We start from the raw sequence: 20,073 nt of genomic DNA on the forward strand, positions 1-20,073 counted from the left end.
CTAAGAACCTTTTAGAACATTGAACCTTTGGCCAACTAGGAATGATGGTTGCGTAGTATGGATTCCCGAGGTGAATACTTCGTAAGAATCGATACAAGAACCTCGCTCAGAATAGATTCTCTAGATGGAGTTGACGACCGGAAAGTATTTCCCGTAAGCGTCAAACATTCTTTTGAATCCATGACTCTGAGTACCCTGTCTAGAACCAAGTCGATGGTTGCGTAGTACGGACTCCCGAGGTGAATACTTCGTAAGAGTCGGTACGAGAACCTCACCAAGAATAGATTCCCTTGATGGAGTTGACGACCGGAAAGTATTTCCCGTAAGCGTCAAACATTCTTGTGAATCAATGACTCTGGGGATCCTTTGTAACAAAGCCCTAGATCATACCCGGTGAGAACCTATTCTTGAAAAGCAATCGGATTCATCAGTACCTCAGACTTTTGAACCCGTGTATTGAAAAAAATATATATGCATGGCTTGCATTGCACTCATTCACATTCCATTGCATCTGCATCTCATCATAATGCATGTCATTTTCCAGACAAAATACAAAAAAGCTCATCCATCCTTTGTCCATGACCGCAAAATGATTCCTGACATGCGTTTAGAACAAGAAACCATGTCTTAAGAGATGATGGACGAGCTAAGGAAAGGTCAAGAAGCATTGAAGGAGGAACTCAATCTTTTGAAGAGCCAAGTGGGATGGGTCGTGGAAACCCTGCAAGCCTTATTGAGGAAAGAGGGTCATCCCATACCCATTGCTACAACAGAGGGAGCTACTACTCCACATCCATCTGGTGTTACCCCGAGTCAAGGGAAATTCTATATGGCAACTCCTCACCTACTAGCATATGGACCTCCCTTAGGATGTCATCATCAACATCCTCTGACCATTCCCCCTCAAAATCACCGAAGTCATGTTCAAAGCAAAAATCAGAATCAGAACAAGGGGAACAAAAATCAGAACGACCCAATTCTGGTGCCATATAGCAAGCTCTACCCACAACTGATCCAAAATGCTTTGGTGACCCCTCGAGCTCTCACACCTGTGTCACCATACCTGCCATGGTACAATCCAAATGCAACATGTGAATTTCATAAAGGGGCAGTGGGACATGACCTAGATTCTTGCTTAGCGTTGAAAGCCTTGGTACGAGAGCTGATTAGCAAAAAGAGCTTAGTCTTTGAAGAGGATCACCCGAAGGTCAAGTGCGAATACCATACTGGAACAATGGGGCACTCCATCAAGGAATGCAAGAGTTTTAAGTTCAAGCTGTAAAGATTGATTCACATTAGGTCACCGACACTCAAGGAGGAAAGCTCAGGTACATACATCTTAATTTCTGGGTCAACTAGCGAGAAAGGAAAAGGACCTCAGAAATCCCTCAAGGTTTTGTACCACAAGGAAGAAGTCAGGGAGATGGCTAATGAGATATCATCGTTTCCCGATAAGAGAATTGAGATATCACCTTGGATTTCTAATGTCACGACCCATGGCAACGGAAGCAAAGGAGAAGTGAGTAGTGGATCCAAGAGGGTTGCATCCAACGATCAGATTGAAGGAAAAGAATTTGAAGATCGTCGTACCAATATCCAAAAGTTTGTTGATCCTAACCTTCAAGTGGTTGAAAATGAGCAGTTAGCAATGCCCGAAGTGCCGTACCAACAAACGCTACCTTTTGGTCTTCATTACAAACAATCCTGGTTTGCTCCTCATCCAAATCAACAAGCCAAAGGCCCGAGATATTGAAATCAGCATAGGCCTCAAAATAACTTGGAAAGAAGAAACGATCCTCGTCATCCAATCCTCATGACATATAGCCAACTCCTACAACCTCTGATTCAAAACTCGTTGGTGGTTCCCAAGTCTCTTAAGCCGGTTCCACAACCTTACCCACCCGGGTATGACCCAAATGAGAAATGTGGATATCATGCCGGATCAGAAGGGCACTCAATTGAAGACTGCAAAGCTTTCAAAGCCAAAGTACAACAGTTGATTGACAACAGGTGCATAGCCTTTCAAGAAGGAAGCTTGGTGGTAAACGTTAACCCATCGGCCGGATAAGTGCGAAGGTCTCAAGGGGTGTCCCCATAGGTTAATGGATCAAGTTTGAAGAAGTCATTGTTGGCAATCATTTGGTTGTTTCAGCATTTCTTTTGTAGTTTCCTCGCATGTTGATTGTTAATTGCTTTTAAGCATTGTTGTTTTCTTTGAATTGGTAAGATTAATGAAATGTTTATGCATCTTTTGAATTGATCCATTCGTATTCACTGGTTTTTCATTCATGTTAAAAACAAAAATACTCCTCTCATTCACTTTTGTTTATCAAACCGTTGTGTTAACAAAGATTGGAAGGAGGATGATGAAAACAAAACATTTGAAATTGTTGTGGTATACTTTTGAATAAAACCTTGCCGATGATGTAAGGCATTATTTCAAATCCCCAAACACTGAAGAGATAAGGAGTTAATCCCTAGTCAACCACTTTGAGCCTAGAAGTTGGTGTTTATTTCGGATCTAAAACCCTTAATCTTAACCTGGGGCAGGGTAGTTGTTTTTAGATAGTTTGACCATGCATTCGATCTTTCAAAAAATTCGTCCATATGTACGCCCTCCAATTAGGTTCAACCACATGTTATCCTTCGCGCACATGTTAAGGTGTCGAAGAAGTTGAGAAAAGCTAAAATTAGTGTTGGTTGATCCTCATCCACCAATAACCTGGCAGTCAACACGTAAAAAAAAACAGAAAAAAGTCCGCTAAATCAAACACCACAAAATGACTTAGGCAAAAGTCAGGGCATCCCGATGGACCGAAAGCTTCAAAGAAGCAGTCCAGGTAAAATCAGGGATAAAGAAAATCAATCAACAGAGGTCATTAAATCCTCAACAAAAACAAAATAAGGTGACTGCCATTTCAAGAAAATCTCACCTTGAATCCTCATTTTCACTTTCGCACCTTCGAAGTCGAATGCGTGTATTGAATTAACTGAACATAGGAACTGGAGATCATCAAGAAGAAGGGGTGGGTAAAAATAAATTTTGAGCCTTATATCCTTTTGTTTCAAAAAACCGTGAACCAGACCACGTTACAACCTTTAAAAGACCTAATTGAGACAGAGTTTATTTTGAAAGCATACTACAACAAGGTTGTGTTAACCTGACTCCAAATGATTTTTGTTAACCATTTGATGGCACAGACTTGCATGTTGTGAATGACTTGATCATTATTGTGTTCTTATCAATGACTCGTTCACTGTATTTCACCCGTTCATATCAATAAACTCTGATTTCAAATTTTTGCATAAGCATTGCATTAAAATTACCATTTTTGAATGCACAATCTTATTTGCGAGTCAACACTTAGCATTAAGGAAATTCCAACAATATACAATTGAGGAATTTGATAAGGTGAAAGAAGTCTAGTCATGGGAAAATCACTTTGAGCATCAGTTAATTCAAGCTAGTCACCCTAAGGGTCATCTCGCCAAGAGTAATTTGTTTCAAGACTTAGACCGGGGCAAGCCACCTCAGAGCTCAGTAAGTCCAACTATCCAAGGAAAGTCAATCAAGAGTCTACCATTCCAACATTTGGTTAGTCAAGTTCAGACCATTGCAAGTTTCAAACACTTGGGGCAAGCCATCTCGAGGTAGTCTCATGGCAAGTTGTTTCCAAACTCACTTTTAAGGTGAACATTTCCAAAGTCCCAACAGACTGGGGCAAGATGAGGCACAAAGGGGCAGACCCCCTTCATGCTTTCAAATTGATCAAACAAATTCTACCATACGTCAACAACTATTGATTCTAAGACGAGTGCCCGGAAATTATGCTAGCATGATTCATTAATCCTCCAAAAGAATCCCATTGGCTAAGTTGTGGCTATCAAACTTGATAGAATTCTCCTTTGATAACATCTATCATAAGATATTTGGTTGAGTTCTCGGTGTTAAGGAATCATGAGCTTCCATAAAAAGCCTTTACAAACTCCCAGTCCACTCAGGTGTCAGCATTTTCATATCATGATCATTCATATATCATGCATAAAAAGAAATTCAAATCATACATAGCCGAAATGTACTTCGGGCTCATTTTGCATTGACCCGGGTCTTGTTGTTGATCTTATATCCTTTAACCTCTAATTCCAATTTGAATTTGGTGCCCTTAAACCATCATCCGGTTTTCGCAGTCATTTTTAAGTCCAATTGTTGTTGGCAAACTCCGTTAAAAGCTGGTTGTAATCCATTGCTTACAATCAAAGTCCAATTGTTGTTGGCAAAATCTGTTAAAAGTTGGTTGTAATCCATTGCTTACAATCAAAGTCCAATTGTTATTGGCAAAATCTGTTAAAAGCTGGTTGTAATCCATTGCTTACAGTCAAAGTCCAATTGTTGTTGGCACCAATTTGTTAAAAGTTGGTTGTAGTCCGTTGCTTACAGTCAAAGTCCAATTGTTGTTGGCACCAATCTATTAAAAGCTGGTTGTAATCCATTACTTACAGTCAAAGTCCAATTGTTGTTGGCAAAATCTGTTAAAAGCTGGTTGTAATCTATTGCTTACAGTCAAAGTCCAATTGTTGTTGGCACCAATCCGTTAAAAGCTGGTTGTAATCCATTGCTTACAGTCAAAGTCCAATTGTTGTTGGCACCAATCTATTAAAAGCTGGTTGTAATCCATTGCTTACAGTCAAAGTCCAATTGTTGTTGGCACCAATCTGTTAAAAACTGGTTGTAATCCATTGCTTACAGTCAAAGTCCAATTGTTGTTGGCAAAATCTGTTAAAAGCTGGTTGTAATCCATTGCTTACAGTCAAAGTCCAATTGTTGTTGGCACCTATCCATTAAGAATATGTTTGTAATCCATTGCTTACGGGCAAAGTCCAATTGTTGTTGGCACGTACAAAGAGTTTGAATACCTTGTCTTTTCTGATGGTTCCGTGAAAGTCATGTATGACTCACCATTTTGAGGAGTTCCCAGAAGCTTGGTGGTTTTTGTTTGATTTTCTCTATAAAGAATCATCGTAGCCTTTTGCGTGGATGGTCTACTTATAAGAAGACTTCCGTTTATCTTTGTTTTGCATAAATTCCCTGTTAGGAATCTCCAAAATCTGTGATTGGATGAATTTCTTGTGAGAAATCTTCAGAACTATCAGATGTATTCTAAAGTGTCAGGTCATGTATGAACCTATTGATGAAACTTGCTTTGTATGTTTTCCAATATTCTCAGGTCATGTATGAACCTATTGATAAAACTACCTTTGATTTTTACCAAGCAATGTCAGGTCATGTATGAACCTGTTAATTGCGCAATTCTTTGAATAGTCAAGTGTTGTCAGGTCATGTATGAACCTGATGTTGAAAATTCTTTGAATGTTCCTGTTTTGTCAGGTCATGTATGAACCTGTTAATTAAGCACTCTTTGAATAGTCAAGTGTTGTCAGGTCATGTATGAACCTGCTATTGAAAACTCTTTGAATAATCAAGTGTTGTCAGGTCATGTATGAACATGTTGTTGAAAATTCTTTGAATGTTCCTATTTTGTCAGGTCATGTATGAACCTGTTAATTGAAATTCTTTGAATAGTCAAGTGTTGTCAGGTCATGTATGAACCTGTTGTTGAAAATTCCCTGAATGTTCCAGCATTGTCAGGTCATGTATGAACCTGTTGTTGAAAATTCCCTGAATGTTCCAGCATTGTCAGGTCATGTATGAACCCGTTGCTGTTGAGCCTTTCATTCCAGTATTACCAGGTCATGTATGAACCTGTTGCTGAACATTTTGTTCCAATGTTGTCAAGTCATGTATGAACTTGTTGTGGAAATTTTCTCAAAATGTTCAAGTTTGTCATCAGGTCATGTATGAACTTGTTGATACACTCTTTTTGATTTTTCTATTTGTTGTCAAGTCATGTTTGAACTTGCTTCTTGGTATTCCCCAGCATTGTCAGGTCATGTATGAACCCGTTGCTGTTGAGCCTTTATTCCAGTATTACCAGGTCATGTATGAACCTGCTGTCGAAAGTTCTTTGTTTATTCCAGTGTTGTCAGGTCATGTATGAACCTGTTGCTGAACCTTTTGTTCCAATGTTGTCAAGTCATGTATGAACTTGTTGTGGAAATTTTCTCAAAATGTTCAAGTTTGTCATCAGGTCATGTATGAACCTGTTGATATACTCTTTTTGAATTTTTCTGAGTTTGTTAGGTCATGTCTGAACCTACTGTCAGAACTTCTTGATATTCCCCAGCATTGTCAGGTCATGTATGAACCTATTGTTGAGCTTTTATTCCAATATTACCAGGTCATGTCTGAACCTGTTTTGAAGAATCTTTCCCTTTGATTATTCCAGTGTCGTCAAGTCATGTATGAACTTGTTGTGGAAATTTTCTCAAAATATTCAAGTTTGTCGTTGTAACACCTCAAAATTTGCCCTCCTCTCTTGGGACTAGCTTAGCATATTGCATTTCATTTTTAGGGCATTAGTCATTGCATCTTTGCATATCATGTGAAAATAAAACAAGTCATCCTCTAAAGTCTTTCTCAGAAGATAGAGAGGTTAAGAGATTCATGCCTGAGGGTCTCATAAATTGATCACCAGCCATCTGAGGGTTTGTGCTTCAATTAGGGTTTTCTTGGTTCTTCAAGGAGGTTGAGCATTATCTTGATTGCAAGGGTACATCATCATCATTATGGCTATGTCATCCTCAAAGGTTTCAGAATTCATGCTCAGATTCTTTGGGATTAGGGTTTTGACCTCTGGTCAACCCTCATCAGTGCTATTCTATCAGTCAGGGTTCCTCAAGGAAATGGGGTTTATTTGCTTGGATGGAGATTATCATATTGATTTTATTGAGCTTGTATAATCTAGGGTTTCATTTTGGAGCCATCTCATCAAGTGGTTGAGGCTCAAAGTCATCTGTGTATGTTCAAATCATCTGTCAACCAGGAAAGTCAACTGTGCAAGAACTGAGGGCTAGGAGGTGGAGAAATGAGTTTCAACATCTCATTCATGTTCAAAAGGGGGCTTATTCATCATGTCAAATTCATATCTTGAATAATTTGAGGTCAAGTTAAAAGTTTCCAAAAATGGAAAGTGACCTATAATTGAAAGTTTCCCAAAATGGAAAGTTTTGACTCAAATTCAACTTGATCTTGCATCATCAAAGAAGCTTCAAATGAAATTTTGTCCAACATTAAAGTTGAAGATCTCTCTCTCCCATTTCCAAAAAGTCCTAGATCATGAATTTATGATGAATGGTTGAAGAGATACGATCAAATCATTGCCAAGTGTACATGAAACTTCAAAAGGGCATAACTTTTGATTCATAACTCCAAATTTGGTGGTTCTTTTTGCAAAATGCTTCTCATGACATGAAGTTTCCAAAACATTCATCACATTGCATGAATTTCCATCATATAATCATTTGATTTTTCAAGTCAATTTTGGAGGGAAAATGGCCAATTCAAAAATGGTGCATCATGAGAACTTTATACCATTGCCAATGTGTTTAAAAGATGATTTTGAGTGAAAATGATGAGCCTCTTGGTACTGTTCACGCATGCATTAGCCATGCACCACCAAATTTCCAATTTTTGCCATGCACCCTCATTTTGCTTAATCTCTAATTAACTTTGATTAATTTTAATTAAAATAGGATTAACACATGGTATATATACTAAATCATAACAGAATTTGAGATTAACTTGATCATTTCACCATTTCTAGATCTAAGAATTTTTTTCCCTCCATTTTTTTTCTCAACCAAAACTTGAAAAATCTTCAAAGAACCTTGCATTTTTATTCCATATTCTTGTTCTCTGGTGTGGAATTAGTGCAGATCAAGCTTTAGATTGGTGAATGCGTGTGGAAATCAAGCATTGAAGTTCAAGAACTCAATTATGGAAGTTCAAAATTAAGCTAGATCTACACCGTTTCAAGTCTCCATTCAATCACCAAACATCATTACAAGTATTCTGGAGTGGATTTGGAGCATTCAACGCCTTGATTCGCACGTTTTAAAGAACTGCTCTTCAAGAGGTCATATTTTCGAGTTTCTTAATTCTCTGTTTTATATGCATAATATTGTAGAGCATTTGATGCTGATCGTTTTGATATAAATTTCGTGCGATTTGGATAAGAATTGAGAGAGATATGCTTATTTGAAGTTTTGAATGTCAAACTTTATTTGCTTCGATTTGCATGAATCATGATGAATTAGCATGAAATAATGATGGATCTATAATCTCCTTTGCATGAGCTTCGTTTTGGTATAAAATTTTTGAAAATCTGGAAAAAAGCTGGATGAACTTCATGATGTTCATCATCTTCATCGTGAAGAAGATGAAGATGCATGCATAACGACGAATTCTGGAAAAATTGCGTCGGTTCTTTGCAAATAGTGTCGGTTTGAACCGTCCAAATTTGCGCAGGCTTAGGGTTTTAGGAAACGAGGTCGTTTTGCCTCAGCGCGCGCCACTGTTTGAATGTTAACATACTTCGATTCCTGGCTGGTGCAAATATTCAAATGTTCTTCATATTTTTGCTTTCCCTCCACTTTTGAATGCTACATGCTTCATTTGTTTTTTTTATTTTTCATCAACTTGTAAAATCCATATCAAATTGAAAATTGATCCAAAAAATACCTGGTTTTTGGCTAATTGTTCCTTGAGATGTCTAGTTTTTATGATGATTTTTTCTGGAGTTGTGCCTGGCTAGAATTTATTTGCTCTTGGTTGATTGAACACATGTGCATTTGTGACCTTGCCTTACTCTTCCTATCATGAAATGCTTGTTTTTAATCCAATGGACTTGAAATTTTACATGCTGATTCTAGACATGTTAATGGATGTTTTAGGCTTGGTTTGGTATTTTTCTCATTTACCATTTCTGTTTTATGCTTGTGTTAACATGGTCTGACAATTTGTGTCACACAATTGATTGTTCAACTTGTGCAATTTAATTTCCATGCCAATTGATTTTGGATGCTTCTGATTTTTTGTATGTTGATCATGTTGAATGTGTTGAATGTTCATGAATATTTCCAGAATTATTTGAATCATTTCTATTTTGATTTGGAATTTTCATTCATGGTGACCATACATGAGCCTTGAAATTGCCTTTGACTTCTTTTGATCATGAAATGCCTTTGATGATTGATTTTGATGTGAACCTTTTTAGGACATGTTAATATGTGTTTGAAGTTGCAATGTGTTGAATTTCAGCTCCTGTTTTGAATTTTTTCTTCATCTTTGACCCTAGGCTTTGACCTAGTGGTTTGTTGCTTACATGTGAACTTTGAATTTCAGGTTTAAGCATCCAAGTTCCATGGTTGATGATGCTTCATCATTTGGATGTTGATATTTGCTTTTGATTGCTAACACTTGCTGTTTTGTAGGTTGATGATAACTCATTTGAGTTTGCCTTATGGCTTTTGTGTTGTACATTGGGAATTGTCTGTTGGTTATTAACTATTGTCTGTTTGCCTGAAAGTTGTACTGATTGGTTTAGCTGTTTCCACAGGTACCTAAGTTGCTTTAAGTTCATTTGAACTTTGCTTTGCTTGCTTGTGGTTGACATACCACTGAGGTATAATTCCTTGATCTTCATGTAGTCTGGAAAACCTGTCATGTTACCTTGGCAGGCACCTGTCTGAAGCCCTTCTTAAGAGGCAATGTTTGTGGATGTTTCATTTTGTGCCAAGCAGGTAAAGACCTCTTAAGAGGCAATTGGGAGATAAAAGGGATGTGTCATCCATCCCCTGCTATTCAGTTGTGTCATTCAGTTTGCTCACACCCTGTGTTGATGCATTTTGAATAAAAACCCAAGATCTTGTTGTGTCAGTCATGTGGAGAAGAGTTCCTGCATTCTGAACTCCCACACTTTCTATTTGATTGAAGCTCTCCCAGGCCAGGGATAAGAGCTATGAGGCATAACCCTCATCTCCATTTCGTCTGCTTCACCCTAACTCTCAATGTTAGGGTTAAGAGCTCAAAACACCCCATTCCAGTTGGCTTGTTTGTCGAGGTTGACATGACCTCTTGACTAAAGCCCAACCTTGCTTGAGCCCCCTTGGTTGTGTATAGTGTGTGCTATTTGCTTTTGATGTTTATCTGTTTTGCTTCTCATCTCCTTTCTGTAGGAGTCGTATGATCAACTTTTGAGGAAGTTAACGTACATAGAGATAGACTTGAGTTGACTCACTGCCTGTGTGAGTCAAACTCTTGTTAGGAACCTCAACCTAGGACTATTATGGATTACATGACAACTTCTAGGCTCGAGTCGTAGTCTCCCTAGTAGCTTGTTATCTCCCTTGTCTCTGGTTAGGTTAGAAGTTCTTTCCCTGTTAAGGGGAACTACGTTGCCCTGATCCTCATACCAGATGAGGTAAGTAGGCAGGAGATCGTGCGAGATCTCTCCGGGCACCCTTTTTGTTTTTCACCCTTTTTTCTTTTTGTGTGTGTTTGCTTGACAGCTAGCAGGCTCGAGTACCAGACTCCCTGTTAGCTTGTTTGTTCAACTTTATTGTTGCTTTTGACGACTCAGCGTCCGGTTAACCTCTTATGTGTGAGTGAGGAGTCTGACGTAAGTCCAGCGATTGGCAGACGGTTTCCTTTGTTTGTTTGTGTGTGAGGAGTCTGACGTAAGTCCAGCGATTGGCAGTCAGTTTCCTTTGTTTGTTTGTGTGTTTGGAGTCTGATGTAAGTCCAGCCATTGGCAGTCAGTTTCCTGTGTTTGTTTCTTTGCTTGGAGTCTAACATAAGTCCAGCGGTTGGCAGTTGGTTTCCTGTGTGGGTGTGTGTTTGTTGGTTCGGAGTCTGATGTAAGTCCAGCGATTGGCATTCGGTTTCCATGTTTGCCTGTTTGTGTGGAGTCTGACGTAAGTCCAGCGATTGGCAGTCGGTTTCCTGTTTGTGTTTTGTTTGGCGTGCGTTAGCCGAACTACGGTAGCTCTGATTCTCATTCCAGATGAGATACGTAGGCATAGGATGCGATATCCTAGCGAGCCCGTTTCCCATTTCCCCGAACTACGTTGACTCTGATGTTTGTTTCTGACAAACTACGTAGGCCCAGGATACGACATCCTGCCGAGTCCGCTTCTTCCGTCTTCTTTCACCTGTTTATTCCAGTGTGTGCATTCTTTGAGCAGTTTTTCAACAACCTTTTCCTATTCTTTTGAGCGTGGATCCCGTCGAGTACGACGGACGTGAGGGGTGCTAATACCTTCCCCTTGCGTAACCGACTCCCGATCCTTGTAATCTCCGGTCGTAAGACCATTTCCTTTCCAGGTTTACTTCGAGCGTTTCCTTTCCCTCTTTTGGGATAAATAACGCACAGTGGCGGCTCTGTTTGTTTGTTTTTCCCGCCGGTTGTTTTTCGCGGATGCGACAGTCGTCAAGTCATGTATGAACTTGTTGATATACTTTTTTTGAATTTTTCTGAGTTTGTCAAGTCATGTTTGAACTTGCTGTCAGAACCGTTCTTGGTATTCCCCAACATTGTCAGGTCATGTATGGACCCGTTGCTGTTGAGCCTTTATTCCAGTATTACCAGGTCATGTCAGAACCTGTTTTGAAGAATCTTTTTCTTTGATTATTCCAATGTTATCAGGTCATGTATGAACCTGTTGATGAACCTTTTGTTCCAATGTTGTCAAGTCATGTATGAACTTGTTGTGGAAACTTTCTCAAAATGTTCAAGTTATTAGTAAGTCATGTGTGAACTTACTGTCGAAATCTCTTGTATCCTAAGTGTTGTTCCTCGAATTTCACTTTGAGTACTCTCCAGTGTGTGTCTGACTCTCCAACAAGATTGTTATCCCCAGCAAATTGGTTTTACCCTATTTGTCTGTCTCCCTGTGGACCATTAGTATTCCCCACATATTGGTCTGTCCAGTGGCATCTCCTGTTAAGGATTCACCGTGTCCCTAACAGATAAATTCAAAAAAATAAAGAGTCATGCATCCATGCATATCATATCATATCATAGCATTTTCATTTTTCAGGTTCAAAATCTTGGTCTCCATGGTATTTAACCATCCCCCACTGCGATCCGATGAAAAGTGTTGTTTCATTTTCCTCTGGTGGAGGATGTTTAAATAGGGGCAACTGTCATACCCCGATTTTGGCCCTGAAAAATTTTCCCCATCAATCACTCATTTTAATTCTTTCTTCATGACCATTCCATCTGGTCATGATACTATCCAAAAAAACGTTTGTTGTTGGACTTGCTACCACGACCAGTCCATGTTAGTCTTTTGGGTTTTGTTTCTTTATTTTGGTATAAGTTGATTAATCTCTTTAGCCATACGAGATTTGAAACCTCTTTCATTTGTCGTAATCAAGTGAGCCCCATGTTTCATCTTTCGTTCCTGTTTCATCGAAGTGATTATTCATCTCGCCTTGTCACATTACCAGTTCTCACTTTTTTTTCAAATAAATTATGTGTCAAGTGCAAAACATTTTTGTTTTAGGTCATCATTCATATGCATTTTTCTCATTCATTCATCATTCAAAGAAATTTGTATTTCTTCATTCACATTGGAAAATTTCCATTCATATTGAAGGAATTCTACATACTCATTCGTATTTCATTTATTTCGTTCATTCAATCATGATGTTGGCATATGAGCAAAGCATCTTATCACATGAATAAATGGAAGATTTTCATGCAAGGCAAGAACTGGCTGGATCTTCCGAGACTTCCAGTGACATTGATAAGCTCTCAATTTCTAATGTCCAACGTGGATCCGAAAGGTTTTGGTCACATATAATAGCTGCTTATGCATTTACCTTCTGGACATGCTATATTTTGATGAAGGAGTATGGAAGAGTTGCCGCAATGAGATTGCAGTTTCTTGCAGCGGAAAAACGTCGTCCTAATCAATTTTCGGTGCTCGTTAGAAACATTCCACCAGATCCTGACGAATCTGTTAGTGAGATCGTGGAGCACTTCTTTCTGGTCAACCATTCGAATACCTATCTGACTCACCAGGTTGTTTATAATGCAAACCGGTTGGCAAAGTTGGTTAAAAAGAAGAGCAAGATGCAGAATTGGCTCGTCTATTATCAAAATAAGCTGGACAGAACTTCAATAAGACCAGAAATGAAGACTGGTTTCCTTGGTTGTTGTGGAACAAAAGTAGATTCTATTGATCATTACACCACTGAAATTGACAAGCTGTCAAAAGAAATAGCTTTAGAGAGGGATAAGGTCACCAATGATCCCAAGTCCACCAACTGCTGGCATTAGCTTCTCTCCATCCAACAATAAGATCATTACTGGTGCTGGCCTTATTATCATGTATCCAATTTGCCAGAACTTAAAATCCTTGAACTGGAGCTATGCCTTGTCACGCCCAAAACGTCATAACAGTAGTGATAACAGGCCCTGCAACAATCCTTAATAGAATCACACTCAACTTCTAAATCCTGCGTGCATGATAATTTAAAGAAAATGGATGATGAAACAATCACCATGAGCATATACCTACAAACTGGCTAGAGATGAACCAATCAGGAGTTGATGAAATTGGGGATCAGTGGTTGGATCACTACAATGATCGCCCAGATATGGACATGGACCCCATGGAAGCCACCGGCATTTCTGTATTGTTGAAAAGGTCCAGCGGCAACAAAGGACCTATTGTTCGGGAAAGGATTCTTGCCTCTTCAATGCATGCTTTAAAATCCTGTACTTGGCATCAGACTGATAATAATGATCCTCCCACGTTCTCCATAGATGACTTTGAAGCTCTAGGCAATCCCATTCTGTCACCAAGTCCTTTGTGGGTCTCAATTACGGCGTTCAGGTCCAAGCTGGAACGACTTTTGGAGGCTGCTGCAATTGATGATGGTTCTGCTGCAGGACTTTGGGTCATAATGCAGATATGCCGCTGCCGAAGTTGTGCAGGATTGCGAATATCATCTTTATTGGAAGAGGGAGTTATTCGATGGCTAAGGGATCGTTTACTGTTTTAAGTACTTGACGATTCTGATGAAGAAAGCATACAATGGTTGATTAAGGCCGAGGTGTCTAAGTGGAACCAAAAGGGAATCAACATAATCTATCGGCATCGCCTAATCGGGACTGGATACAAAGCTGGAAATCTTAATTATGCAATGAGCTGTGACTATGAGAAAGGCTATGAACTTGTTCAATATTTGATGCAAACTTACAACCAAATCCTGATTTTCTAAGGAAAATCTGGATGGCCATCTTTTCGCGGAGCAAATGAACTTAATGCTACTGTAGAAAATGCTGAGACCTACAACATTAATACGATTCAGCGGGTCTTGAATGATTCCGGTCCACCAAGTTAGCCAAAGATACGGATTAATACATACATATATGAATTATTTAAAGAAGATAAGAGGATTGGACCTACATCTGAAAAAATTGGGGCATTGTGTACCAGATATGAAAACATGGGAAGATTTTGAAGGACAGACACTGAAACACAACGCAACCTAGCTTTTCCTCCATAATCGATTATTCCATTCATTTCAATGGAGTTGCCTAATCAGAAAACAGTTGATTATCCTAGTTTCAAACTTGTGATCGTCGGTGATGGTGGCACAGGAAAAACAACTTTCGTAAAGAGGCATCTTACTGGAGAATTTAAGAAGAAATATGAACCAACCATTGGTGTTGAAGTGCATCCATTGGATTTCTTCAGAAACTGTGGTAAGATTCGTTTCTACTGCTAGGATACTGCTGGTCAAGAGAAGTTTGGTGGTCTCAGAGATGGATACTATATTCATGGACAGTGTGCTATTCTAATGTTTGATGTTACTGCATGGCTGACATACAAGAATGTCCCTACTTGGCACCGTGATCTTTGTCGGGTCTGTGAAAACATCGCATTTGTTCTTTGTGGAAACAAAGTTGAATGTGAAGAACAGGCAAGTGAAGGCAAAGCAGGTTACTTTCCACAGGAAGAAAATTTTGCAGTACTATGAAACATCAGCAACAGGGGAAATTAATGCATCAACAACATCTTGCCATGCTAGCACAACATCAATCTATTCTAATGGTTGTTGTTTCTCAATCTACTGGTATCAATCTCAAGTATCCTACTAGCATATGACAACCAAGTTCCAATGTTTCTGTCCAAATCGACCACCACCTGGTTTCCCGGCAACAAAACTCGACACTACAGAAGCACCTAGCTGAGCAACAGAAGAAGTTATTTGGTACATGTTGTCATACCCCAAAATTTACCCATTAATATTTCAAGACATTTGTCAGGGCACTCTGACTCATTTTTATGACACTGATCCCAAAGGAACGAAGGCCTAGCTCACGAATGGCCCAATCCAGAAAATGGCCCAAACTGGCCTGTTCGCTACACGCTCGCCTAGCGAACGTTACGTTCGCTACACGCTCGCCTAGCGAACGTTCGCTACACGCTCGCCTAGCGAAGCAAACGTTCGCTACCAGCTCGCCTAGCGAAGCTGACAGACAACAAAAAATTTCGGGCTTCGTTCTGAGCCCATTAGGTCATGAAAAAGGGCATTATAAATACCAGCACTTCAGTAATGAAAAGAAAACGAAAAAAAGGAGAAAAGAGAACCCTAGCAAGCAAACCCTAGCGCTCACAGACGGAAAACCCTGAAGGAAAAGTCGGCGGCGGCAAAGCTACCTCCGTCCAACTCAATCCGGCTCGCCAACTCAAGGTTGCAATTCGATCGTAAACAGGTTTGCATTACTATTATCGCTTCATTTTCTTAATTGGCATGTGATACCGCTTTATGTTCTTAACTTGCATGTGATATTATAATTGAATTCATAAACGTATTTGAGGTTTTGCATGTGAGTTTAAGTATGCCAGCCTATCCTGAATGTTTGACCATATTAGTTATGTAATTGAATACCATAAGACTTGCAGCATGCTGAGATCATACTGTTCTGAAATTCAAAACCCGCAGCCGCTCGCTAGCACATCGCTAAGCGAGCATGTAGCGAGCATTCGCTAGGCCCTCGCTAGGCGAGGCAGAGGCGAACGGGACAGTAGCTTATATTTCGTTTGTTCTGTGCTATGCTTCTCTGATCTGTTCCCTTATCATCATACATTATTTTACATGACATTTTTGCTGTTGTATTTCTTTTGCGGTGCAATCTTTGATTGCATCCTGATTTGGTATGCTAACCCGTTTGCTGAATTTTGCAAAGGTTCATATGTCCCAGAAAAAGATCGCCGTTAGGTCTTCCACTTTATTTGTGGGATACCCTTGTGGAGGCTCACCCTAAATTGCTTAATAAATTTTAATGTGTTAATTTTAATAATTAATTTTAATGTGTTAATTTTAATAATTAATTTTAATGTATTAATTTTAATGTATTATTTTTAATGTATTGATTTTAATGTGGAGATTCATCATAATCACCTAATTAACTTTAAAGTGTGGCCTTTAAATATGTGATCTTGGACCCCTCTTTTGCCTTATGATATTACGGTATAACGGTCATGTCCCGCGAATGTAGGGATACACTTAGCAAAGACCCTTCGGTTAAATCATCATAAAATAAATCATGGTCCCTCGGATGTTGCCTTCGAAATTACGATTTTGTCCCTCGATGACCCTTCGGTGTAGCCTACGGTTAAATGATGATCGTCCCTTCGAATGCTAAGGTATCCTTACAACTGTTGCCTTCAATGACCTATCGATGATCCTACGATGACCCTTAAACATCCAAAGGGTAAAATTACTTACTTCTCAATAGTAAGGACAGTTTTACCCTCATAAGGATAGGAAACGTTCATAACGACCTTAGGAAGGTATAACTCTCAATTACTGGATCCTAACCTAAAATATTTTCAACACCTCACACCTTTCAAAACCTCTTTTGGAAAATCACCACTTGGTATACATTCATACTAGAATCATTACCAAGTTATATTTTTCTAAACCGTTTTCAAAATCAAACGAGATAAATACTTTGTATACATTCATACGAGAATCATTACAAAGTTAAACTCTCTTTTCGAAACATTTTTAAACAATTCACCAACACTTTTCAGACAAAAATATAAGTGATCCAGCAATTAAGAGCCCATGGATAACCATGGATACAAAGGGTGCTAATACCTTCCCTTTGTATAATGTACCTCCCGAACCCAAAATCTATTGAGGTCTTTCCTGTTCTTTTCCACCTTTCCTTATTGGATAAAAGAAAAGTCGGTGGCGACTCTTGCTATCCGCGACATTGCGATAAAAAGCAAAACATCCAAAAGTCAGTTCACCGTATGACAGAACTGGCGACTCCACTGGGGAATCTTTAAAAAGAGAGGTTACCTTAAAAAACAAGATCACTTATTTAAAATTGTCTGATTTACTTTTAAGGGATTGCTTGGGTATTCTTGAGTGAAAGATCCTACACCCGGATCTAGTGTACCTTAGGTAAGTAGCAATAGATCATCGCGACTATCCGGCGTATACTGGAATGGTTAAAATGGTGGCTACGGTTAATGTGACACTTTGGTTGTCCTGATGTTCCTCATGTTACTTGAGGAAAAATTTGGCTTCCGCGTGGTGTCATTAAAGCATTAACCAGACCTTTAGAACCCTAATTGACTCATCCTGGCCATTAGAAAGTAGTGAGATAACTGACTTCGGTTCCGACTGGGGTTGGTTGATACTCGATACTACACTCTTTGAGATTGGACTTTAGGGAAGCTTCGGTCAACCACTTGGCGTTGCACTGAAGTGGACTGAAAGAAAGGTCGATGATCTGAGATCCTTCTAGAACCCGGTTACTATTCTAGGACAGGTTGAACCAACCAAACTTCAGTGGGGAGGGTACTTACCTATGGAACTCATGCAAGCCTTAAAACCTAGGATTGATTGTTGTGTGACATGTCTTTGCTTGCATAACAGCATAACATCATAACATCATAACATCATGGCATTATACTAACCATTTCAAGGACTTAGGAATTTAGCTTTGCTCTGTTAAACAGGTTATGGCTTCCAGGAAGACTATCCGGGTCAATCTTGTAGCAATCTCTCCTCAACTCAAGGATTTGGTGTCAGAACTCCCCGATCATGCTCAGTTCAACAAGAAACATGGTCATCTTCTCAACTTAGTTACCACTGGTTTCAAGGAAGATATGATGAGAGTCCTATTCCAGTTCTTCGATCCTAAACATCATTGCTTCACTTTCCCAGATTATCAGTTGGTACCCACATTAGAAGAATTCTCCCAGCTGCTTGGGATACCTATCCTCGATCAAATACCTTTCAGTGGTTTAGAAAAGGTTCCGAAGTCTGAAGAAGTTGCCGCAGCTTTACACATGACGAAGTCCGACATTGAAGCTAATTGGGTAACAAGGAGTGGAGTTAAGGGTTTACTTGCCAAATTCCTGACAAATAAGGCCCGAGAATTCTTAAAAGTTATGAATGTCCGTGCTTTCGAAGACATCCTGGCATTGCTAATCTATGGCTTGGTGTTATTCCCTAATCCAGACCAATTCATAGACATGAATGCTATTAAGATATTTCTCACTCATAACCCTGTACCTACCTTGCTGGGAGACATTTTGCATTCCCTCCACACTCGTACCATGAAGAGGCAAGGGACTCTCATGTGCTGCATACCTCTATTGTCTAGGTGGTTTATTTCGCACCTTCCTCAATCAGTTTTAAAGAATGATCAAAATCTGAAGTGGTCTCAAAGGATAATGGCACTCTCCCATTCAGACATCCGTTGGTGTTCTAACCTCAGAGAAAATGTTATCATCATCGACCATTGTGGAGAATTCCCTAATGTACCACTCCTGGGGATAAGGGGAGGTATTACTTATAATCCTGCCTTAGCCCTACGTCAGTTCGGGCATGCTCGAAGAGATGGTCCACATGAAATGATCATCGAAGGCATTGTGTTCGACTATGACAACGATTCTCAAGGTCTCCGTCAAAGGTTTGTACGAGCTTGGGGCATGGTGAAAAGAAGCACTTTAGGACAGAAAAACTCTATTCCTATGGAACCTTATCTCAGATGGGTACGCGCCAGAGCTCGTGAACTTGTCATGCCATATCTTGCAATCGGACCTCAGATTGTCGAACCTGAAGCTGAAGGAGATGCTCCTCAGATCATTCCTTATCCAGATATGCCTACCAACGTTGAGGAACTAAAGAGATCCTGGATCCAGTTGAGAGAAGAAAGGGATACTTTCGAGACTCAGTTCGTCGCAGAAAGGAAGAAAGTGTTAGAACTTACCAGTCAGCTCAATGAGGAACGAAGACTCAATGCATATCTTCGCCCAAAAAGAAGTCGCCCCTGGGAGACTTGAGCTTTCATTGTATTTTTATTATTTTTCTTTTTGTAATGAATATTGGTCAAAAAAAAAATTAGCAATAAACATTTCTCCCTTGTTGGTGATTTACGCAAAGTTAAATTCCAAAAGTCCTTGAAAACATTTCATACATTGCATCGCATAACATAACATTGCATAACAGGTGTTCTAAAGGACCATATTCTCACGGTCTGCCTCTTAAACAGAAAAATGGATCTCGAACAAACTGTCAAAGATCTCCAGACTCAGAATGCTCAGTTCAAGGAGATGATGCTAAGCTTATCCAAGGGGCAGGAGGAACTGAAGGCTCTTTTGGTTGAAAAGAAGAAAGACAAGAAAGCTGTGAGTTTCATTAACCCGGGAAGAAGGCGTAAAGGACAGGCTACGGGAATCAAATTTGGAATCCCGAATGGTCCAGAAGAGGGGGCGGAGAATGACTCAGAGGAAGAGAATGCTGATTTCTCCAACCCTGAGGATGACGATGAGAACTATGAAAATGAACAGTACTCTCCAAGAGATGATAAGTACAAATTGCTGGAAGAACGCATGCTAGCCATGGAGGGTCAGAAGGCGCCTGGTCTGGATTTCGAAAGTTTGGGTATGGTTTCCGATGTGACCATTCCTCGCAAATTCAAAATCCCCACTTTCACTAAGTACGATGGTGCGTCTTGTCCTCAGATGCATCTAAGGGCTTATGTGAGAAAGATCCAGCCGCATACCACTGATAAGAAACTATGGATCCATTTCTTCCAAGAAAGTCTGTCTGGCGCTCAGTTGGAATGG

General features: G+C 39.6%; 1 protein-coding gene and 1 pseudogene across 2 annotated transcripts in view; both read left to right on the plus strand.

The window, feature by feature from the left end:
- The window catches only part of LOC127105100 (protein OSCA1-like), a 30,140-nt gene extending 16,881 nt beyond the window's left edge, over positions 1-13,259 (plus strand). The window contains exon 2 of one of the 2 annotated variants that reach the window (XM_051042266.1): positions 12,987-13,259. In XM_051042266.1, the coding sequence (XP_050898223.1) occupies positions 12,987-13,244 (258 nt within the window). In that variant the 3' untranslated portion in view covers positions 13,245-13,259. Of the gene's footprint in view, positions 1-12,970 lie in introns of both variants that reach the window. The other variant, XM_051042265.1, reaches the window with a different exon arrangement.
- Positions 13,260-14,423: 1,164 nt separating this feature from the next.
- On the plus strand, positions 14,424-14,968 carry LOC127105099 (GTP-binding nuclear protein Ran-B1-like; annotated as a pseudogene).
- Positions 14,969-20,073: the final 5,105 nt, after the last annotated feature.

This window comes from Lathyrus oleraceus, chromosome 7, assembly GCF_024323335.1.
Source record: "Lathyrus oleraceus cultivar Zhongwan6 chromosome 7, CAAS_Psat_ZW6_1.0, whole genome shotgun sequence".
NCBI lineage: Eukaryota > Viridiplantae > Streptophyta > Magnoliopsida > Fabales > Fabaceae > Lathyrus > Lathyrus oleraceus.